This window comes from Canis lupus, chromosome 8, assembly GCF_011100685.1.
Source record: "Canis lupus familiaris isolate Mischka breed German Shepherd chromosome 8, alternate assembly UU_Cfam_GSD_1.0, whole genome shotgun sequence".
Taxonomy (NCBI): Eukaryota; Metazoa; Chordata; class Mammalia; order Carnivora; family Canidae; genus Canis; species Canis lupus.
This window is the reverse complement of record NC_049229.1, coordinates 14048589-14072796: the sequence shown is the minus strand read 5'-3', so window position 1 is coordinate 14072796 and position 24208 is coordinate 14048589. Positions and strand designations below refer to the sequence as shown.

Genomic DNA, 24208 nt, shown 5'->3' with positions numbered 1-24208 from the left:
TAATCCCTTATTATTTTCTAATAATCATTTGGTGTTTCTCTGCACAGAAGCCTGATACTATTACCACAATAGTGAGCAACTTGGGAAGAGGTCACCTCAAAAATTTTTTTTTCTTTTTTTTAAAAATTTATTTATGATAGTCACAGAGAGAGAGAGAGAGAGGCAGAGACATAGGCAGAGGGAGAAGCAGACTCCATGCACCGGGAGCCCGACGTGGGATTCAATCCCGGGTCTCCAGGATCGCGCCCTGGGCCAAAGGCAGGCGCTAAACCGCTGCGCCACCCAGGGATCCCCAAAAATTTCTTTAGCCAAAGGTCTGGCCCATGTTTATATGTAGTATAGGCCCCTAAATATATTTTGGAAAAATGAATCACAGTTATTAGGCCATGGGATACTGACTGCAGAAAAGGTGCTAATTTATGATAATGCCTTCTACCTTTCACCTTATGTTTACTAGCTCCTGAGCATTCGCTTTACTAATAAGTTCTTTTCATCTCCCAGTGACCTTGCACCCAGCATAGTACCTCATATGGGCCTAATCCTATTTTCCTGAAAAATACCCCCTTCTCACTTTTCTCATTGTGGGGAATTTATAGGTTAAATAATCAGTTCAACCCCAAAGACAAGCATGCATATTGTATTAATCTGCAAAGGAGATAGAGTATTTTTCTTAATATGGCAGAATGCAATTTTATCATTCATAGTCTTCCTGCTGGTTCACAAAGAAGCATACTGTTAGTAAAAGCAGTGGTCCATCAAGATGGATGCCTGCCTCTGGGACAACTGAGTTATCTGCTACTTCAAATCAACTGAGCAAACACCTACCACTGGCACAAATGCAGTGAATTTATAAACAAAACAAAACAAGCATTTAAATCAGCGGTGTAGGTAGTTCAACCCATAAACATTCCACTCTTCCAATTATAAGTCTCCAAAAGTAAAGACGGTACTCCTAAGTGCAGGAAATCACATTTTACTACCCTGCAGCTGCTTCATAGCTCAGGAAAATGCAAAAACAAAGAGGAAATACGCCTGGAGATCTTATTAACAAAGAGTGGAAATCCCCTTACTCCACATCTTCCAATTAGAACTGCTGAGAACATCAGCTCTCAGGTTCAAATTTCCCTTCATGGAAGGCCTAACCACATTGGAATTAATCTGCAGTTGCCACCTGCACTAAAGACAGGGGTAGATAGATGCACAATGGAGCATTCCAGATTGCCACTACAGCTATAGTTTTCACTACAGAATGCATTAACAGGAAAAGGATCTTTTTAAAACTCCAGAACAGACATTAATCTTTTTGCAAAGCAAAAGCAATATGGTTCTCCTGGGGCAGCCTGGGTGGCTCAGCGGTTTAGCGCCGCCTGCAGCCCAGACTGCAATCCTAATATTTCAGTGTGTAACTCTAAAATATAGTTTCAAAATATAACTCACTAGTATTATTACACCTAAAAAATAATAAACAGTAATTTCCTAATATTTCCAACAACTGATGTTCAGAATTCTCTGATTGTTCAAATTGGTGTTCAGAATTCTCTGATCATTCAAATTAGGAATTAAAAGCCCATACCAGGGCAGCCCCGGTGGTGCAGCGGTTTAGCGCCACCTGCAGCCCGGGGTGTGATCCTGGAGACTCGGGAATCGTGTCCCATGTCAGGCTCCCTGCATGGAGCCTGCTTCTCCCTCTGCCTCTCTCTCTCTCTCTCTCTCTCTCTCTCTCTCTCTCTCATCGTGTCCCATGTCAGGCTCCCTGCATGGAGCCTGCTTCTCCCTCTGCCTCTCTCTCTCTCTCTCTCTCTCTCTCTCTCTCTCTCTCTCTCTCTCTCTCTGTCGCTCATGAATAAATAAATAAAATCTTTTAAAAAATATGTAAATAAATAAAAGCCCATTACTAGTCATTAGAAACAATGAATACCCACCATTAGCTTCAACGTGGATAGAACTGGAGAGTGTAATGCTGAGTGAAGTAAGTCAATTGGAGGACAAATATTATATGGTTTCATTCATTCGGGGAATATAAAAAATAGTGAAAGGGATTAAAGGGGAAAGGAGAGAAAATGAGTGGGAAATATCAGTGAGGGTGACAGAACATGAGAGACTCCCAACTCTGGAAAATGAACAAGGGATAGTGGAAAGGGAGGTGGGCAGGGGGTTGGGGTGACTGGGTGACGGGCACTGAGTGGATCACTTGACGGGATGAGGACTGGGTGTTATGCTATATGTTGGCAAACTGAACCCCGATAAAAAAATATACCAAAAATAACTAAACAAAAGCCCAGTACAGTCCATACCCTGCAAATGATTGATATAATACAAATTGGTCTCTGTCTCCTTGTAATTGACTTATTGGAAGATACTGGGTTGTCTCACAGTTTCCCATGGACTAGATTTGGACTGTAGCCTTCAGGTGTAACATATTCCCTATATTTCCTGTAAATCAGTAGTTGGCTCTAGATGTTTGATCAGATTCAAGTTTGATACTTTCACATACCACATTCTTAAACTCTTCTCTCTTATTTCTTGAAAGCTAGCGGGAGAAGAACCATTGGCCAAGTTTCAACATATAGCTACAAAGTAGTACTGAATAATAAGCAGTGCTCTGCTCAAGACTTAACTTTGAATTTCTGCCTTTGAAAGGCAAAGAGGTAAAGAGCCTTACCCCCTGAAACCTCAGCAATGATTTGATGCTCCCGTTCTTCCTTCCCAGACTGACACTGTGCTAGATACAGATTCTGCATTTTTATGCACCTAAATCACAACTTTCTCTTCTACTCTGTACCGTTTTCAGGGCACCACCCTCATCTCTGCTCCCACTAGAAAAGTTGACCTTACCTTACTTAACACATAGCTAGGTTGCCTGGCAACAATTAGAAAGTCTCAACATTTCAGAGCTGGAAGGGGCCTTGGAGATTATGCAGTTCAATCTGCTCTGTTTAAAGATGACGAAACGGAGAACAAGAAAACAGTCCCCCCTTATCCACAGAGGATTTATTCCAAACCCCCCAGTGAATACTTGAAGCCATCAATAGCACTGAACTCAAATAAACTGGGTTTTTTTCTATACATACATATACCTATGACAAAATTTAATATGCAAATTAGGCATAGTAAGAAATTAATGACAATAGTAACAAAATAGAACAATTATAATAACATACTATATAAAAGTTATGTGAATGTGGTCTCTCTCTCTCAAAATGTCTTTATTAGATTGTACTCATCCTTCTTATAATGATGTGAGGTGATAAGATGCCTATGTGATGAGATGAAGTGAGGTAAATGACAGGCATTATGATGCAGCGTTAGGCTACTACTGACCTTCTGACATTATATCAGGAGGATCATCTACTCCCAGACCATGACTGACTACAGGAAACTGCAGAAAGTGAAACTGTGGATAAGCAAACACTACTGCAATGAAGTAACTTTCTAATGGTTATTATAAAGATGATGTTAGGGGCGCCTGAGCCCCAAGTCAGGCTCTATGCTCAGCCAGGAGTCTATTTGGGATTCTCTCTCCCTCTGCCCCTCCTGCTTGAGCTCTATCTAAAACAAAATAAATAATTCTAGAAAAAACAAAACAAACAGATGTTAAATGAGTTAACGGTTGTAAAGTATTCACAATAGTGACTAGCATATAAGCCTTACGTAAATGTATGCTTTATATTTTAAAAGCATAGTTAAAACTAACTAAAGAGAATATTGTAAAAGATCTCTTGAATTTCTTCGAGAATACAAATACTCCCTTCTATCTTGCATTTTGAGGGAATATAAGTGTTCCAGATAACTAAGGCATGCTCCTTTAAATACCCAACTTTATTCCATTTTAATCTTTTAAAGTCAAAATAACTCAAGATAGAAAGTGTTGTTAGAATTATGTTGCTTACTTTCCTTTATCAAATGAAAAACACCAAACAATATTATTAAATTTCTTAGTGGCCCAGTATTTCATTATAAATATAGGTAAGGTTAATGAATAGAACTCAGATTTTAGTGACTTGGGTTCTAACCCTAGCTCTACTACTAAACTAACAAATTTGGCTTGGCAAAGTCACTTAACCTCTCTGATGCCTAGCAAATAAGAGATGTTGCCTTCTTTAGAGGATTATCAAAAGGATTAGGGAAAACAAAGATCTAGCACAGTGCCTGATACACAGGAAGCATTTAGTAAATGGTAACTATTATTTATTAATTCAACAAATTGAGCATCTTTATGCCAAGCATTGTTCTAAGTTATGGGGATACCACCACAGAGTTCAAACACACAGAAATTCCTATTTTATGGAGCTTCTATCCTAATATGAAAAAAAAAAGATAATAAAAACTAACAAAACATATAGTATGTAGATGGTAATAAGTGCTATGGAGAAAAATTAATAAAGCAGGGACAGAATACTTGGGTGAGGTGTGGGGGTTACAGATGCAAAAAGAGCTAAAAGAAGTAGATGAATAATCATGAAGATATTTGGAGGAAGAGGAAATAGCAAGTGCAAAGGTCCTGAGGTAAGAGCATATCTACTAGGATCAAGAAATATGAAGGAAAAATAAAGAAAAAGAAAAGAAAGAAACACAAAGGAGTCCAATACAGCTGAAATGTAGTAAGATCTGAGAGGCTAAAGGGGAGCAAGATTGCAAAGGGCCTTGCAGGTCACTGTAAAGACTGAGTTTCAGCCTGAGTGACATGGAAAGCTCTTGGAGAGTTTTAAGCAGGGAAGTGACATTACCCAACATGGATTCAAAAGGATTACTAACTGAAAACAAACTTGGGCATTGGGAAACAGGGAAATCAGTTAGGAGGCCATTGCAATTGCTTGGTCTAGAGATGACAGTAGCTTGGATCAAAAGCTTGGTAGTAGTGAAGGTGATGAAAAATGGTCAGAAATCCTTTGAAGGAAATCAACAGGACTTTCTGGTAGCTGGCGGTAGGGTATGAAGGAAAGAAAGAGGGAAGTCCAGAATGAGTGACAATTTTGATATCTGAATATCCAGAAGGACAAAGTTCTATTTAACTGAGAGAAGAAAGGGGGCTAGAGGGACATCTTCACAAAGATCAGGAGTTAGGAGTTTGGAGCCACATGGAGAATGAAGGAGACCTTTGCCCTTATTCTCAACATTTCTGCTGCTGCCATTTCACACTGAGAGTTTTCTCTTCCCTCAGAAGTAAACAGTCTTCAGTACCAGTTTGTTATTGTTTCTAATCTATCTTAGTCCCTATTCTATTCTCCAGGGAGACCAAGTGAAAAGGCAATAACAACTGACACATTTATTCAACAGTGAAAGAAAAACTGAATCAGAAACCTGAGGCATCTATTTCCTAAGGAAAAGAAAACTCAAAAAGTGTGCTTACCCTGGGTAGTGCCTCACTTCCAATACATTATTTCTAAACTTCACTTATAAATTGGTTATTTAGAACTCACAATATTTTTCCCATAAGTCCAAATTTATCAGAAATGACCTGGTTTCCATGCCAAACTACATAATGGGGCTACATTATAATAGCAGTACCCCCCTGAACCTAAGGGAGAAAAGATCATAGGATGTAAGAGAGACCAGACTTTGTCTTTGGCCTGAGAAAAAAATAATTCAAGTTTTTCATCTGTACACTTCCACCTTATTCAAATCTCCACCCTAAAAGCGCCATTATCCTTGTCTCTGGCACTGTAATCTTCATGAAACCTCCCATTCTAGCATCCTCTACAAATCTATCAGGAAAACTGTTCTCCATGTCTAAAAATTGCCCACCCAGCTCTAAAACAGAGGCAACAAACACCCACAACCACACAAAATTCCCATTCCCTTGTAAAACAAAATTCAGCAAGGATCAGAAGGAAATACACTGCTTAAAGCCAATTCTAATGAAAATGACTTGATCCCAGTTGGAAGAATTTCAGCAAGTACTATATAGGAGAAAATGAAGAAGAATACAGATATAAGGGAAATATCTGACATTGACAAGGCCACTGCAAAGAATCTATCTGCTTCTCTTTTTATGTTTTCACCCTTCCTGTACTTCAAAACTCATTGATTTTTCACCACCCTGAATGATCTAAGGATGACATGCCTATTTTCCAGTTTTCAATTGTAAGGCTAAGGAAGAGAGAATGGGGAATAACATTAATAGCTAATTAAGTATGCATTGGGTAAAATGTTCCTAAGTTAAGGACTATATTCATTAATGGACTTTTATAGAGACTTCAAAATACATACATACATATACATATAACTATACTTAGCATATTATTGCATTTTTTTCTCAGGTTTTTTTCTTAAAGTAGCAAACCCCACAAGTTTGTCATTTGCCATTCAACATTTTTTTAAAACTGGGGGGAAACCTCATAGTTCATCTTAGAGATAACTTGAGCTTCAAACCCAGAAAAGATGAGAGTGCTAAGTTCTGAATACTGTAACAAAGGGCTTAGTCAATTCACATCTTTCAAGTTTGCCACTGCCGTTCAAACTAAAAACAATAATAATAACAACAACAAACACCTACATTAGATCGGTTCTTATACTGACATTCATTCAGGTGAATGTGCTGTCTTAAGTCTGTAGTTTGAGAAACACCAGAAGGTCTCCCTCTGTCAATTAACTCAAGAGATATCAAGCAGAACAAATGGTTTGATTTAAACTTAACCCCCAAAATTCAATTAAATGTACTACAGGTGATTTGCTTTTTTCCAATTTCTTTTTCAGAAAACAGAATCCCAAGTCATTAAAGTTTTATTTAAGAAGTTTTAAATCACAGGCTTATGGGGGACTGCTACTGTGATTAAAGTTTAAGAGTTTCATTAAAAGCTCAAAATGAGAGGACCATTGTAGGCTATTATTTCCCTTTAAAAAAAAAGATTTTATTTATTTATTCATGATAAACGTAGAGAGAGAGAGAGAGAGAGACAGGCTCCATGAGACACAGGCAGAGGGAGAAGCAGGCTCCATGCTGGGAGCCCGACGTGGGGCTTGATCCCGGGACTCCAGGATCATGCCTTGGGCCAAAGGCAGGCGCTAAACCACTGAGCCACCCAGGGATCCCCATATTATTTCCCTCTTTAGACCTATCTATGTTGACTGAAATTTTTTTATAATTAATAAATATTAATTTTATTTAAAAAAATTTTGTGATTAGAACAAAACATTTCCTTTTTTTTTTTTTTAAGATTTTTTATTCAGGAGAGACACACAGAGACAGAGAGAGACAGAGAGAGAGAGAGACGCAGAGACACAGGCAGAGAGAGAAGCAGGCCCCATGCAGGGAGCCCAATGTGGGACTCAATCCCTGGGACTCGATCCCAGGACTCCAGGATCACACCCTGGGCCAAAGGCAGGTGCCAAACCGCTGAGCCACCCAGGGATCCCCTTGAACAAAAACACTTCCATTTTGAAGTGACAGATGGTGATGAAATTCGTTTCAGTAAGAACTAAAATAGGGGCACCTGGGTGGCTCTGTGGTTGAGGGTCTGCCTTCAACTTGGGGCTTGATCCTGGGCTCCCTGCAGAGAGCCTGCCTCTCCCTCTGCCTGTGTCTCTGCCTCTCTTATGAATAAATAAAATCTTAAAAAAAAAAAAAAAAGTGAAAAAGAGGTGGCTGGGTGGCACAGTGGATTAAGTGTCCGATGCTCAATTTCAGCTCAAGTCATGATGATTTCATGGTCCTGGGATTGAGCCCTGGCTGGGGGGGGGGGGGGGGGTGTCCTTGCTCAGCAGGGAGTCTGACTTAAGACTCCCTCTCCCTCTGCCCCTCCCACTAGAGTGCTCTCCTCTCTCTCTCTCTAAAATAAATAAATAAATCTTAAAAAAAAGAACTAAAAGAGAATAGAAGACATTAAATAGAAAATATGCTGAAAAAAATGCTGAGTATTGAGATTTTTTTTAACATTTTTTGTTAATGTTTGTATAATTGAGAGAGATAAATTTTACTGAAACTTTTCAAAGAGAGAAAAAGGAAACTATATCTATTGTAGAGTATTTCTAAAGCAGTGTGGTTCTCACTGTGGTTCAGGAAATCTGTCAGTTAAAAACTATTTTTATAATAATATTAACATATTATCTGCCCTTTTCACATTTGCTCACAAGTATGCAGGAGTTTTGATATAATATCAAAGAATAAACATAATTATCTGAAAATGTGAATAAAATAATCTTATCTTTTCTAACTATGTTTACTTCTAATGAGCCTCCATTTTTTTCATATGCTTCAGCCAAAATCACAACAGAGTACAGAAGCAGATACAAAAATTCAGCTATCTTCTATTATGGCAAGTAAATAAAGACATTTACAAATATATGACAATGCCTCCTGTTTCACAAATTGTTTTTGTTTTGGATGACAGTTATTACTGAGAAAATGTTAGTCATATTAACATGTAATAGTTTTTATATTGTTATTTCAAATAAATTAATACATATTTTTTAAAGGTTCTTGGTTTTCTTCTTTTAAGAGTTATTTATTTATTCATGAGAGACACAGAGGCGGGGGGGGGGGGGGGGGGGCGGGGGGACAGAGACATAGGCAGAGAAAGAAGCAGGCTCTTCGCAGAAGTCCGCTGCGGGACTTGATCCTGGATCCCGGGATCACAACCTGAGCCAAAGGCAGATGCCCAATCGCTGAGCCACCCAGGTATCCCAAGGTTCTTGGTTTTCATTTCTAATCCAGTAATTATCAATAAATATAATCCTACATAAACAAAAGCTCTCAGGAAGTCCTTAATTTTTAAGAATTTAAGGGGGTCTTAAGACACCTGGCTGGCTCAGTCAGTGGAGTGTGTGATTCTTGGTCTCAGGGTTGTAAGTTCAAGCCCTACATTGAGTGTAGAGATTTTTGCTCTTCTAAAGTATTTCTTTTTAAACAATTTTTTTTTTTTAATTTTTATTTATTTATGATAGTCATACAGAGAGAGAGAGAGAGAGAGAGGCAGAGACACAGGCAGAGGGAGAAGCAGGCTCCATGCACCGGGAGCCCGATGTGGGATTCGATCCCGTGTCTCCAGGATCACGCCCTGGGCCAAAGGCAGGCGCTAAACCGCTGCGCCACCCAGGGATCCCTCTTCTAAAGTATTTCTTTAAGAAAAATCACTCTACAAAGAAGTATCGGTAAAAGAAAAGTAAAAGGTTTACCAGGTTTGAGAACGGTAAAAGAAATAAGTGGGGATCCCTGGGTGGCGCAGCGGTTTGGCGCCTGCCTTTGGCCCAGGGCACGATCCTGGAGACCCTGGATCGAGTCCCACGTCGGGGTCCCGGTGCGTGGAGCCTGCTTCTCCCTCTGCCTGTGTCTCTGCCTCTTTCTCTCTCTGTGACTATCATAAATAAATAAAAATTAAAAAAAAAAAAGAAACAAGTGAAGTGAATTTATAATTTATAGGACAAATGATTAAGATTAGATTTGCTTCACAATAATCTGAGAGATAAGGGAACAACAGGTGGAAGTATAAATAAAATAAGAGGGGCCATGAGTTAATAATCATTGAGCTAGGGGGTCGATATACTAGTCCCTCTCCTTTTACATATGTTTGAAATTTTCCCTAATAAAAAGATTCAAGGAAGAATTGAATTCATACCTTAACAGTTGAATTTTTTAAAAAAATCTGTACCATAATGTTACTGCTAAGAATGAAGGTTAATAAGGGGAAAATATCTTATTAATGTTAAACTAACAGTATTCATATAGCTCTGAATGCACTTTCTGATCTTCATTATTGTTCTCTCAATTAGTTTCACAGGACATACATACTATTTGGATTTCTGCTTTGTTCACTTAAAATTCACATCCTGTCTTACCTACTATCACTAACCAGACTTAAAAATGACGTAGATAATCTTTCAAATCCTTTAACCTGATTGATCGGGCTATAAAACCTAGAATAATTTTTACATGTTATACTATTGCCATCTGCTGGCTGTGATGTCTAAGTACAATAAACAAAGGTTTAAAACAGAAAAGCTAAAAATTTACCTCTGAGGTTTTCTCCCAAAATTATCCTGTAGAAAAAAAAACTGCCATACATCATTAGGGCTCTTCAAAACTTCACATTAGACAAGATGGCGTGTGTTCAGGGTGGTATGGTTGTAGACCAAAACCTCACATTAGAAGCAGTGGTTCTCAAACCTGGGCTGCATTTAAAATCACCTGGGAACTTTTGAAAATCCTGATGTCTAAGCCCCAAAACCTGAACAACTCAATCAGAACCTCTATTTTATAAAAATGAAAGGCAAGCCACAGAGAAGATATTTGCAGAAGATATATCTGACATAGGAATTGTATCTAGAGGAATGCCTGGGTAGCTGAGCAGTTGAGCTTCTGCCTTTGGCTCAAGGCATGATCCTGGTCCTGGGATCGAGTCCCACATTGGGCTCCCTGCGTGGAGCCTGCTTCTCCCTCTGCCTATGTGTCTGCCTCTCTCCCTCTCTCTCTCTCTCTCTCTCATGAGAGATAAATTTATTTATTTAAATAAATAAAATCTTTTTTAAAAAATAAGCAACCCAATTTTTTAAAAGATTTTTTTAAAGATTTTATTTATTTGAGAGAGAGAGAAAAAACTAATGGTGAGGAGGAGCAGAAGTGGGGAGGGGAGAGAGAGAGACAGAGAGAAGCAGACTCCCTGCTGAGTAGAAAGCCGGACTCGGGGCTTGATCCCAGGACCCAGAGATCATGACCTGATCTGAAGGCAGACGCTTAACTGACTGAGCCACCCAGGTGCCCCTAAAGATTTTATCTTTTAAGTAATTTCTACACCCAACATGGGGCTCAAACTGGAAATAACCCAAATGTCAATCAATAGGTGAATGAATTTCCAAGTTGTGGCATATCCCAGTGGAATTTTATTCCCAGTGGAATAATATTCAGGAATAAAAATGAGACACAAGACACGAACGAAATCTCAAAACTATTATGCTGAATATATATTTTTAAAAAACAGACAAAAACCACTAATATATAGTATGATTACCTGGGGTGGGGGAGGCAAGATGAGGTACAGGAGCCATTACAAAGTGGCAAGATGAAACTTTTGGTGGTAATAAATATATTATTATATTGACTGTTTACCTGGGGTGGGGGAGGCAAGATGAGGTACAGGAGCCATTACAAAGTGGCAAGATGAAACTTTTGGTGGTAATAAATATATTATTATATTGACTGTGGTGACAGCTCCACAGGAGTATATATGTGTCAAAACTCATCAAGCCGAAGGGAAGATGGTGGAGATGGAAGTGCCAGGAATCTGTCTCTCCCACCTAGACAACAATTACACTGACAGAAACTGTCTGATATAACTATTTTGGAACTCTGGAGTCTGTGGAAGGCTTGCAAATTGCAGGGGAAGCCTTGGATGCAAAACTATCCTTAATTTTGTCCAGTTTTAGCTCTTAGTGCAGCAGCAGCTACTCATCTCTCATCCCAAGCCAAATGGCAGGCAGCTACCATGTTCCTAAAGCAGCTTGCATATGCATTATGGGAACCAGGATGGACAAAAAAGATCCTGTTCTCCAAATATTGGGGATCTATGCTCTGCTGATTGCTGCTTTTGAGCAGAGGTTCAAGCAACAAAGCATAATCACAAATAAGAAGAAATATGAATATATCTGTATATATAAGGAAACAGAATCAGTAAAAAATCTCCCAACAAGAAAAAGCCTTGAATCTGATGGCTCACTGGTGAATTCTACTGAACATTTAAAGAATTAATATCAATCCCTCTCAAACTTTTTCCAAAAAAATTGAGAGAGACACTACTTCCCAACTCATTGAAGCTGGTGTTACACTGAAACTGAAGCTGGAGAAAGACAATACAACTATAGACCAAGATCCTCCATGAACACTGATGCAAAAATACTCAACAAAATACTAGCAAGCAAAATTCAGCAGTACAATAAGAGGATTACACACTATATAAGTGGGATCTAATTCTGGAATACAAGGATGATTTCTTTTTTTTTTTTTTTTTTAAAAATATTTTTTCTTTATTTATTTATGATAGTCACACAGGGAGAGAGAGAGAGAGAGGCAGAGACATAGGCAGAGGGAGAAGCAGGCTCCATGCACCGGGAGCCCGACGTGGGATTCGATCCCGGGTCTCCAGGATCGCGCCCTGGGCCAAAGGCAGGCGCCAAACCCCTGCGCCACCCAGGGATCCCACAAGGATGATTTCAACATACGAAATCAATCAGTGTAAGAGGCCACATCAACAGAATGAAGGGAAAAAAAGACACAAGATCATCTCAATTGATGCAGAAAAGGCATTTGACAAAAGCCCCCTTTCATGATTAAAAAAATCAAAAACTAGAAATAGAGGGAAACTATCTCAATGTAAAAGTCATATATGAGAAACCCACAGCAAACATCATACTCAATGGCGAAAGACTGAAAACTTTTCCTCTAAGATCAGGAACAAGTCAAGGATGCCTGCTTTCACCCCTTCTATTTAAATATATACTGGAAGTTCTATCCAAAGCAATTTAAGCAAGTAAAAGAAATAAAACGCATCCAAACTAGAAAGGAAGATGTAAAATTATCTTTGCAGATGATTTGATCTTTTATCCAGAAAATCCTAGATTCCACACCAAAAAACATTGCTAGAATAAATCAATTCAGCAAAGTAGATTACAAAGTCAACATACAAAAATTGGGTTGCATTTCTATTAACAATGAACAATCTAAAAAATAAATGACAAAAACAATTCTATTTACAATAGCATCAAAAAGAATTAAATAATTAGGATGTAACTTAACCAAGAAGCTAAAAAACATTACAGTGAAGACTACTAGACATTGCTAAAAGAAATTAAAGACATAAATAAATGGAAACACAACCCATGTTCGTGGACTGGAAGACTTACTATTGTTAAAACATCTATACTACCCAAAGCAATCGACAAATTCAATGCAATCCCTATCAAAATCCAAGTAATATTTTTTTTGCAGAAATAGGAACACTCATCCTGAAATTGATATGGAATTTCAAGGGACCCTGAATAATCAAAACAATCTTAAAAAAGAACAAAACTCACACTTCCTGAATTTAAAACTTGTTATAAAGCTACATTAATCAAAACAATATAGTTCTGGAAGTGCCTGGGTGTTTCAGTTGGTTAAGCATCCAATTTTTGATTCCTACTCAGGTTATGATCTTCGGGTCCTGAGATCCAGTCCTGTAGCAGGCTCCGCGCTCAGCACGGCGTCTGCTTGTCTCTTTTCCCCTGCTCTTTCATCTGCTCATGCTCTTCCCCAACCCCCTGTCTCAAATAAATAAATAAATAATATCTTTGAAAAAAAAACATATAAAACAACAGTGTAGTACTGGCATAAAAACAGACATATAGACCAAGAGAACAGACATAAACCCAGACCCTCTCATGTATGGTCAAATGATCTCTAACAAGGGTGCCAAGACTATTCAATGGGCAAAGGACAGTCTTTTCAACAAATGGTGCTGGGAAAACTGGATATTGACATACAAAAAGAATGAACCTGGACCCTTACCTAACACCCTATACAAACATGAAACTTAAAATGAATCAAAGACCTAAACATAAAACCTAAAAGAACAAAACTCTTAGAAGAAAACATAGAACAAAAGCAGCATGACATTGAATTTGACAATGATTTTCTTGGCTATGACACCAAAGACATGTAGTAACAAAAATAAATGAACTGGACTTCACAATATTTAAAAAATTTTGTATATCAAAAGACCCTATCACAACAGAGTAAAGAGACAACCCATAGAATGGGGAAAAATATCTGTAAATCATATTATCTGATAAGAAACTAATATTCAGAATATATAGAGACTACCTAAAATTCAACAAAATACAAAAACTTAATTCAAAAATGGGCAAAGGAATTGAACAGACATTCCTCCAAAGATGTACAAATGGTCAATAAGCACATGAAATGATGCTTAACATCACTAACCATTACGGAAATACAAATCAAAACGATGAGATACCACCTCATACCCATTAGAATAGATACTATAAAACAACCAAACAAACCAGAAGACAGTAAATGTTGACAAGGATGTGGATATTGGAACCCTTGTGAGCTGTTGGTATGAATGTAAAATGATGTAGCCACTGTAAACACAGTTCCTCAAAAAATTAAAAATAGATTTAGCATATGATGCAGCGATCATATTTCTAGGTATATACCCAAAAGAATTGCAAACAGAGTCTCAAAGAAATATCTGTATACCCATGCTCATAAACATTATTCACAATAGCTAACCTGTATAATCAACTCAAGTGTTCATTGTCAGATGAATGGATTAAAAAAATACATACAATGGAATATTATTCAGCCTTAAAAAGGAAGGAAATTCTGCAATATGCTACAACATGGATAAACATTGAGGACTTTATGCTAAGTGAAATAACCCAGTCAAAAAGGCAAATGCTATATGATTCCATTTATATGAGGTACTTGCAGCAGTCAAAATCATAAAGACAGGATGTACTGTGGTGGTTGCCAGTGGCTGGGAGGAAGGAGAGAATGGTGAGTTATTGTTTAACAGGTACAGTTTCAGTTTTACAAGATGAAAAGAGTTATGGGGATGGATGGTGGTGATGGTTACACAATAATTTGAATTGAGTTATTGTTTAACAGGTACAGTTTCAGTTTTACAAGATGAAAAGAGTTATGGGGATGGATGGTGGTGATGGTTACACAATAATTTGAATTATTTAATATCACTGAACTGTACACTTAAAATCAAAATCTATAGGGGGTAGAGTCCAGGTATCACTAATTTTTTGGTATCTTCCAAGCTATTCTAACTAGTAGCCAAGGTTGAAAACCACTTCATCAGAGGGTGCCATCTCATTTACTTTGTTTTGAACAAAAGAGTTCGGGGATCCCTGGGTGGCGCAGCGGTTTGGCGCCTGCCTTTGGCCCAGGGTGCGATCCTGGAGACCCGGGATCGAATCCCACATCAGGCTCCCGGTGCATGGAGCCTGCTTCTCCCTCTGCCTGTGTCTCTGCCTCTCTCTCTCTCTGTGACTATCATAAATAAATAAAAATTAAAAAAAAAATAAAAAAAAAATGAACAAAAGAGTTCTATTTGATGAAAACATAAGTCTGAAATAATTTTTTCTAAGATTTTATTTATTTGAGAGAGATAAAGAGAGAACAGGATCAGAGGGAGGGGCAGAGGAAGAGGAAGAAGCAGACTCCCTGCTGAGTAGGGAGCTTGACGCAGGGCTTGATCCCAGGACCCTGAGATCATGACCTGAGCCGAAGGCATGTGTTTAACTGACTGCGCTACCCAGGCACCCCTAAGCCTGAAATAATTTTGATAATTCTCATTTTATGTGCTTATGGAGGTCAGCTAGCACCATACTTTGTTTTTAAGTAGACAAAGATGTGACTCCCATCTAGTGTTGACTAGACTTTCCACTTAATTCCAATCTATTACCTTGTACCCATTTAACTCAGATGTCATTTCCTTCAAACTTCTCTTCCTCTGCCCATATGTTTATATCTGCACTCATCTTCACTTTCTTTTCTGTAGTCTCAAATGAGGACTCTCATTTCTAACTTCCCCATTTGTGCTCTTTTTGGCAGCCCCTCTTTCTATACCTTGCTCATTCGTAATCCGTTCTCTCTTACCTGTCCTGCTAATTCGACATTTTTATCTTTATTGACACCCTTTCTTCTCCTAAACATGCACAAGTCTCTCCCATCCCATGTCCCTATATCCTCCTTTGAACTCTACCATCGTCCAGCCACAACTATCCCGTTTCTTGTTATTTTCATCTAAACCCCTCAAAAGTATAGTTTACACTCAATGTGTATTCACTGAGTTGCTCTAACTTAGTTGGCTCTGGACCCCAATGTACAACTGAAACTGCTCTTCCTGAGGTTATCAGTAACTTCTCAGCTACTTAGTTCTTATGTAACCCATTCTCTCAAAACATGCTATAGGACTGAAAAGAAAGAAGAGACCCTCTTCTAGTACGCATTACTCCTTCAAAGTCACTATATCTCCACTCCTTACCTCAACTGGAGTTTATATGATAGTCATCTATATCAGGGGCCAGCAAATTTTTCCATTAAGGGCCAGATGTCAGTTTAGGTTTTATGAGCCACATGATCTCTTTTATAGGTACCCAACAAAAGCAGCCACAGACAATATATAAATGAATCACTGTGGCTGTATTCTAATAAAACTTTATTTATAAAAACATGTGGTGAGCTGGATTTGGTCTGCAGGCCAGTTTGATGACTCCTCCTCTTTGCTAGCACCTTGTGTCATCTCAGGCACTTCTACATTTATAAAAAATTTGCTACCTGATTCAGTTCTTCATCACTAGCCTAGGGTAACAAAGCACATTACTTGGCATCTGATAAGCATTTTATTTATTTATTTTTTTTTTGATAAGCATTTTATAAATGTGGTTGTAATTATTATTTAAAAAAATTATCATATAAACACTCAATAAATCTGTGGATGACCATCTAGCACTTTTGGCTCTAAGCTTCTTCAGCTGTTTAACTCTCACACTCTTACATTACAGAGCATTCTACCTCTGAAATCAAAACTCTAATATACACTGATCAAAATCTCCTGCTTGTCACTCTCCTTTTATGCTTGCTCTTCAACCTCCATGAGCCTCCAATCCAATTTTATATCTATTGTTTCCTAATCCATGAGCTCCCACCCATCTTTACTTCCTATCAAGCTTGATATCATGGTCTTAGTTGAGCCATCCTCTCATCTACACTCTCAACTCGTTTTCCAACTGTACCAGACCAGCAAATCCTGTATCACCCCATCTGTCTGCCTTCTCCATTCCTACATCTGGATGGCCCAGGACTGCTGAAAATGTCTCACAGATCAATGCCATTACAAACTTACGTTCTCTGGCCTCAACTGGGGCTTCAGCATCACCCAGCAATACTTTCCCCAATCCTCTCACAAATAATTCAAACTTCCAATGCTTAAAACTCTCCCCAAGGTCCCTTAGGCTTAGACTCTCACACTTTCTCTTAACTTCAAATGACCAATTTGCCTCAGACTCTTCAGAGAAATTAAGAGGTATGAATATATGTTCTCAAATTTTTGCTGCACCCAAACACTTAACTTACCCACTATCCTTAACTTCCTTCCCTCTAGTCCCAGAAAAAGAGTTGCTTCTACTCCAACCTACCAGCAGTGCTCTGGATCCATCCCTGTCCCTTCTACCTCACTAATACTACAAAAACCAAATCCTCAACAATCCAACTGTATCATATGTCTTTCTTCACTGCTCTTTAATCATGGATACATTGCTTGTCTTGAGCTTCCCCATATTCAGATAATGAAATCCTTGCAAGGCTGTTTTGAGTGTAACAGATCTAGAAGTGCCTGACATGTGGCAATTATTTCATAAATGGTAGCAATTATTATTATGTTAATAGCCTGAAGGTGAAAGGCAGTGACAAGAGATGGAATACAGGATTGGAGACCCTCAGGAGGGGAAAGGGAAGTATATCTAGAAAGAAAAAAAGAGGAAATCATTTCCCTTGACCGAAAATGTTCCAGTCCTTCTGTGAATATATCCAGTTGCTTTGTGAGTTATAGTAATTAAATGTATGACTACTCTTTGCTATTCTCACCATAGTCTAGAGCCTGCAACTCCTCTTACAGTATAAGACTCTCCAAGAAGATTTGCTCTTGGTTCTAAGTCTTTGCCAACAGAGAAAACTAACAAAATCTTCTTTCTATTAAGATAGAATCAAAGCGATATACATTAAAAAGGAATTATAGCAATGTTTAATCATTGACAAGTGTCAAACCAAAGTATTCAATTTGATTCCATAACTGAGACAGAAGAACTTTAAGGTGAGAGCCTGGGACATCTTGTGCCAGAAATAAGAGAAGTGCAAAAACGGGGGGCAAAAACTGATAGTGGAGGAAATGTCAAAAAGACACAGGAACTGGCTTGAAGGGGCTCCCAAAGGACAAACCCGGGCAATTTGAGCATCAAAAAAGAATAATGATGGTGATAATGGATCCTAACACAATTAATTAAGAAAAAAAAATAGTCCTTAGGTCTAGAACAGAAAAAAGGAGAAATCTTTTATAGAATAACACCAGTTAAAAAATGTGGAAGGAATGAAATAACTAGAAAATCACTCTTCGCAATCTCCAAAAGTAGAAATCATCTCCATGATGTAAAAAACACTGGGTGAAGAGTTAACAGGACATCTGTATAGGCCTGAAGTACTACTTCACAGGTTACTTAAATTTTAATTACAAAAATTACGAAGGGAGGTGCACCTGGGTGTTCAATCAGTTAAGCATCTGCCTTTGGATCAGGTCATGATCTCAGAGTCCTGAGATCGAGCCCTGCATTGGGCTCCTTGCTCAGTGGGGAGTCTGTTTTTCCCTCTCTCTTTGCCTCTACCCCCCACTTATGCATGTGCTCTTGCTCTCTCTCTCTCTCTCAAATAAATAAAAATCTTTAAAAAAAATTACAAAGGGAAAAATTTACTTTTACAATAGAGATACCTGGCAGTTGCCCTCCTAATTAAGTGATGGAACCTAGCATCAATAGTGAGAATAACCTGATATTATATGATTGCAGTGATGCAATGAGCATACATTACCTGTGCAATATACCCCAAAGCTTTTATGCTGAATTAATGGAGGAGAAAACAATCAGACAATTAGTCCACAGTCTTACTGCTCAAAATGTGGTCTAAAGACCAGAATCACTCATCCCAGAGCTTATTCAAAATATAGACTCTCAGGCCCCACTTCAGACAGAATTTATATTTTAACCAGATTTTCAAGTGATTCATAGGTACAAAGTTTGAGAAGCCCTGCACAAGACAAAATATCTAAACTTTTCCAAAAAATCAATGTCATAAAAACTTAAAAAGGCAGTGTGGAAGGCACTGTTCTCAATTTAGAGACACATAACCACCAAAAGCAATGAGTAAGTCTTGGTTGAATCCTGGATCAGAGTGGGAAAAGTTATATTTTATACAAAATATAAAATATTTTTATAATTCCTATATTTATAAAATATAACTTTTCAGGGGGACTACTGGGAAAATTTGAAAATGTACCTTTTATTAAATGACACTGAATTAATGCTAAGGTTCTGAAACCTGATAATAATATTTAATTACAGAATTTTCTTATTCTTAGAAGATACAGGTTGAGGGGCAGCATAAGGAACTATGGATTGTCACTGTAACTTTTCACACAATGAGAAGCAATAGAGTATGACAGCAAAGGTTTTGGGGTCAGTCAGACCTAGATTTTATTAGTGAGGTGTTCTTGGGCAGACTTAACCTCCCAAGTCTCAATCACTCTATCTGTAAAAGAGAAATAAAATAGTACCTTACAGGACATTTATAAGGATTAAATAAGATATAAGATAATGAATGTAAAGTACTTAGTATCACTTCATGCATCTTAACTCTAATTTCATCAATAAAATCAGCTAAAAGGTACTCCATAAAATGAAGCTAATGTTTATATGGACCATATTTTGACTTTATTTTGAAGATTAAAGGTCTTCATATGATCTAGGGGCATTCTGTGACAATTTTAAGTCAAGGTAAGAAGGCAGAACAATTTTCACTTCTTGTTTTTATTTGGTACCCTGAAGAAAAAGCTCTTACTAAGATGATAAGCAACCTTTCTCCAAGGTAAAAACATTTTAGTTCTTCACTTAATCTTAGTAAACCAATATAAAGTACTGAAGCAAAAATGAAGCTACTAAAAATGACTTACAGAATCATATTCAATATTAAGAAAATCTGGAAATAATTCTGTCAAGCTACCTTAAACTCTGGATTAGGAAAGTTATGAGAAACCATGTTTTCATGGGAGTTACTGAACAATTTTCTAAAGTACTTAGAAAATGAGCACCTATCTCTTTGACTTCAGTGGATCTGTGCCTAGATAAAACAGGACTGACTCCATTAGATGGATGATAGTCTACCCCAATTATTCTATTAAATTCTAGGGCAGCCCTGGTGGCTCAGCGGTTTAGTGCTGCCTTCAGCCCAGGGCATGATCCTGGAGACCCGGGATCGAGTCCCATGTCAGGCTCCCTGCATGGAGCCTGCTTCTCCCTCTGCCTGTGTCTCTGTCTCTCTCTCTCTCTCTCTCTCTCTCTCTGTGTGTCTCTAATAAATAAATAAAATCTTAAAAAAAAAAAGAAATTCTTAAGCAGTCTCTCCTGAAGGTTGGCAATTATAGCCAGCAGGCCAAATCCAATCCATAGTTTATTTTCATAAATATAGCTTTAATAGAACACAGCCATGCTCATTCACTTATGTAATGTATTTTGAGTCGAAAAGTTGCAAGAGACCATATGACCCATGAAGCCTCAAACATTTGCTATTTGGTCTTTTACAGAAAAAAATTGCCAATCCTACTCTGGACAAGCAATCCAAAAAAGAAAACCTGTTCAGGACTCACCTGAGGTGTTGTCTTTTTGTATAGATCACCTCCATCTATCACATCCTTCATGATTTTTCCCTTGAGAGATTCATACTCTTCTGAACTCAGGTGAATAGATTCTATGGTTTTTCCACAGCCCAAACACTGACCACTGTAATTACAGTAATTTGGGTTAAATGGTATCCCGGAAAAGAACTTTTTCTAAAGTGAATAATCCTTAAACAAGAGGAAATTGAAAAGTAATGAAAAAAGAACATTACAATCTTTGTGATCATCACATGCATCCAATTTCTTATAAACCTGATAACACATGTTAGGTGTGCCAGAAAACCCAAAAAAGTACACTGCTGGGGATCCCTGGGTGGCGCAGTGGTTTAGCGCCTGTCTTTGGCCCAGGGCGCGATCCTGGAGACCCGGGATCGAATCCCACGTCGGGCTCCCGGTGCATGGAGCCTGCTTCTCCCTCTGCCTGTGTCTCTGCCTCTCTCTCTCTCTCTCTCTCTCTCTCTCTCTCTCTGTGTGACTATCATAAATAAATAAAAATTAAAAAAAATACTTTAAAAAAAAAGTACACTGCTGGGCATCCAGATAGTTTTTAAAGTCATTCCCAAAACACGAGGTCCCAAATCTGTACAGGAAAAGATCTCTGAGGCTTCACACAAGGTTCCGACCACCTTATGAGAAAAACATTTTGAGCACTACAAGTTCTCCACATGCAAAACATGGCTTTTCTCTGGGGTATGCTCTTAATTATCCTATCTCTAATGTATTCTCAAAAATTTTTTGATCAGTAGCAACAAAACTTACTACCTGCATCAAGCAAGCTAAAAATTAAATATTGAGCTTTACCTTTCCTTGACTGTTGTGAACTGTCCTTTCCAATGTTCTCCAGGAACACTACAAAAAAAAGATTGCAAAACCAGATCATTTGAAGGTCAGATTCCTCCAGAACCAAAAAATAGGCATTTTATTTAGAAACCCAGTAGGCAAGAGCTCTGAAAAGTTTAGGATATTTCCCTAGAATGGTTTAATTAGAAGAGTGGGTGATACACTGTGACAGAGCTAAAGCTCAAAGTACCCTACTCTGGACCCCCTTCTTCCCTTCACTTTTCTGGTCATCCAACCCTCATCTTCAAGACTAAATCTACCTTCAGGGGACTCGGAAGCTGACATTAATAGTGTAACCTCTAAATCAAACTCAGTTCTCATCTTCTCCATAAAGCTACTGGAGATTCTTCCTGCACAAAGTAATCTCTCCCCCTATACCATCTTCTTAGACACTACTATTAACTGTCAAGTACTATGTTCCCAATTAGGTTGTGAATTCCATCATAAGAGATTTTATATCACCAAACACCCACAGTGCCTTGAAGGAATTCAAAATTACTTGATTTATCAACTTATCCTTTCCTTCCTCTTATATACACTATCAGTTCCTATTGATTCGCTTGCCTTCTCTCCTTCCTTGGTTCTTAATTCAAGACCTCGTCATTTCTCATTCAAACCTATAATTGCCTCCAAATAGATCTCCCTATTTCCAATCTTAATCCCTCTCCAACCCTTTGTTTTGTTTAGGCAGTTACTTTTCTAAAACTCTACTCCAAGGTAACAATAAAATCTAAAATCCTAGGCATTCAAAATTTTCACAATTTAGCTCCTTCAGTGATAGTCAATAACAATAACTTTGTTAAATAAAATAATAAGTAGCATGGTTGCTACTTCAAAGATCTGTAAAGAAGATATGTAGTAGAAAAGAGAAAAACAGAAAAGGAATAAATTAGTAGTGAGGAAATAAGTAAATAAAGACTGAAGCAATAATTAGGCAGAGAGCCAGTAACATGAATAAAAGCAAAGGGAAAGCAGAGAGCCTTGGAGAGAGCAAATGGATGATGGAAAGGTCCAAAATGAACTGGAACAATGAGACTTTCCATTTTTAACACTTGCATATCAATCATGTCTGATTAAGGTCCCCCTATCTGCTCTAACCATCCAAGTTAATGAAATGCATAGATTAAACAGATACCAGTTACTAGGTTTAGGAAAAACTTCTTAAATACTAATATGATCCCAAAACAGCTCCAGTTTTCTTGCTATGAACTCCAGTCACAAGTGCTATCTGTAATTACATCATATTGAACACCTCAGAAAAAAACTGATGATCCTTCTACAAAGAAAAAAAAAAAACCCATGAAAACATACAAGTGCCCAACAATTTCTCTTTTACGTGATGGAGAAGAGAACTTGTTTCTGTCATCACTTTAAGAGTAAAAAAATTTTGTCTCTAAAGGGAAACAAATCTGAGAGAAGGAAAAGTATAATTTGAATAGCGTAATTTTCAGCAACAACAAAAAAAGGAGGTGGCTGCTTTTAGATAGAGATATCAAAATGAAAACATACACATAAAGAAAGATCAAAATTACCTCTCAAACCATGTCTTTATACTGTGTGCAAATGACTCCTCAGGATATAGATGATTATTTCTTAGATACAAAAGAATGTCAAATAGCTTATTTGAATACTGATCATCTTTTATGTTTTTTCCAAAATCAAAGAATGCTTTTAAAGTTTTCAACATAGGAATAAGATCATAACCTAACAATTCCTGGTACAAATTCCAAGCTAGGTTTACGTCTTGATGAAGGAGGGCTCCCTCAATACAATCATTGTAGTTCTTTTTTGAAGGGATCATGACTTTTTTGACATCTTCTAACAATAGCAAGGCCTCTCTCCATCTGTCTGAGTGGATTAATCCCTGGATGAGAAGAGTATACCCTCCAGATTCTAATCTCTTGTATCTGGCTTTCATGATCTCATAGACATCAATAATTTCCGATGTCTGCTTATGAACGACACAGAGATACAAATACTTGACCAGCAAATCGTAGCCTACAATACCATTGTTTTTTGCAGCTACCCAGGCTAACAGAGATTTGGCGACATCCACAGAGCTACAGGATTGAGCCATTTGAGAAATGATCCAACTTTCAAAATTAGCCCTTCCTTTGAAATCTTCCTTGAGTCTATCCCACTCTTCAGAATTCAACGGTTTTGTTGGGAGTTGAATAGTGTTCCTCATAGGTGGCAAGGCATCATCTTTCCTATGAGGATTCATCTGTGATCTCTTCTTAGCCGCTCCAGCTGCAAAAAGATGGGTATCAGAAGAAACTTGCTTACTACTGCCTTCATTTCTAAGATATCTGGCCTTGGCGATCAGCAGATTCACTGCTTTAGTATTCTGTGCAGACACTGTTTTAAGAGAAAACCACTTCTGTTGGTTCCGGATGCCATAACAGTTTTCAAGAAAGAGAGAGAGAAAAGAGTGTCCTGGGCCTAGGCCAAGGTATGGGTTGCTCTTCCAAAGCTTAGGAAGGCTTCGAATACCAGTGAAACAGAAAGTCATCATGCAGTGAGACCAGCACCAGATAGATGTCAAAAAGCCCCTATTTCTATAGAATAATTAAGGAATTGGGAGTGAAGGTGTGGAGAATCGAAGCACAGCAACTTCTTAAAAGATGATCTTCAGTTTCTCAGACACAAATCAAGGATCTGCTTTTGGAGCTACTTAATACAACGGAGTCTGGTGAGTTCTCCATTAAATAACCAGCCGGGGAAATAAATCCGACCTCGGTCGCAAGTCCCAGAACCAGGAGACAGGGCAGGAATCCTTCGGTGCCTGATATATCCTAATCTGTGAACCTGAGGAAAAAGCACAAGGAGGTCCGTCCAGTTTGATTCTCATGGATCACGACTGCCCCTGAAAAGAGGCAGGATCCCATGGGATCTTGCTGAAGGAGGGGCGCAAAGTTGAAAAC

At 38.1% G+C, this 24208-nt stretch overlaps 1 protein-coding gene across 2 annotated transcripts in view; it reads right to left on the bottom strand.

Moving 5' to 3' along the window:
* PRORP (protein only RNase P catalytic subunit) overlaps nucleotides 1–24208 on the bottom strand; it is a 122190-nt gene that overhangs the window by 96843 nt on the left and 1139 nt on the right. The window contains exons 2-4 of one of the 2 annotated variants that reach the window (XM_038544481.1): nucleotides 22817–24092; nucleotides 21246–21293; nucleotides 20415–20547 (exon numbers count right to left, since the gene is read on the bottom strand). In XM_038544481.1, coding sequence (XP_038400409.1) covers nucleotides 20415–20547; nucleotides 21246–21293; nucleotides 22817–23799 — 1164 coding nt within the window. In that variant the 5' untranslated portion in view covers nucleotides 23800–24092. The remainder of the gene's footprint in view (nucleotides 1–20414; nucleotides 20548–21245; nucleotides 21294–22816; nucleotides 24093–24208) is intronic. The other variant, XM_038544482.1, reaches the window with a different exon arrangement.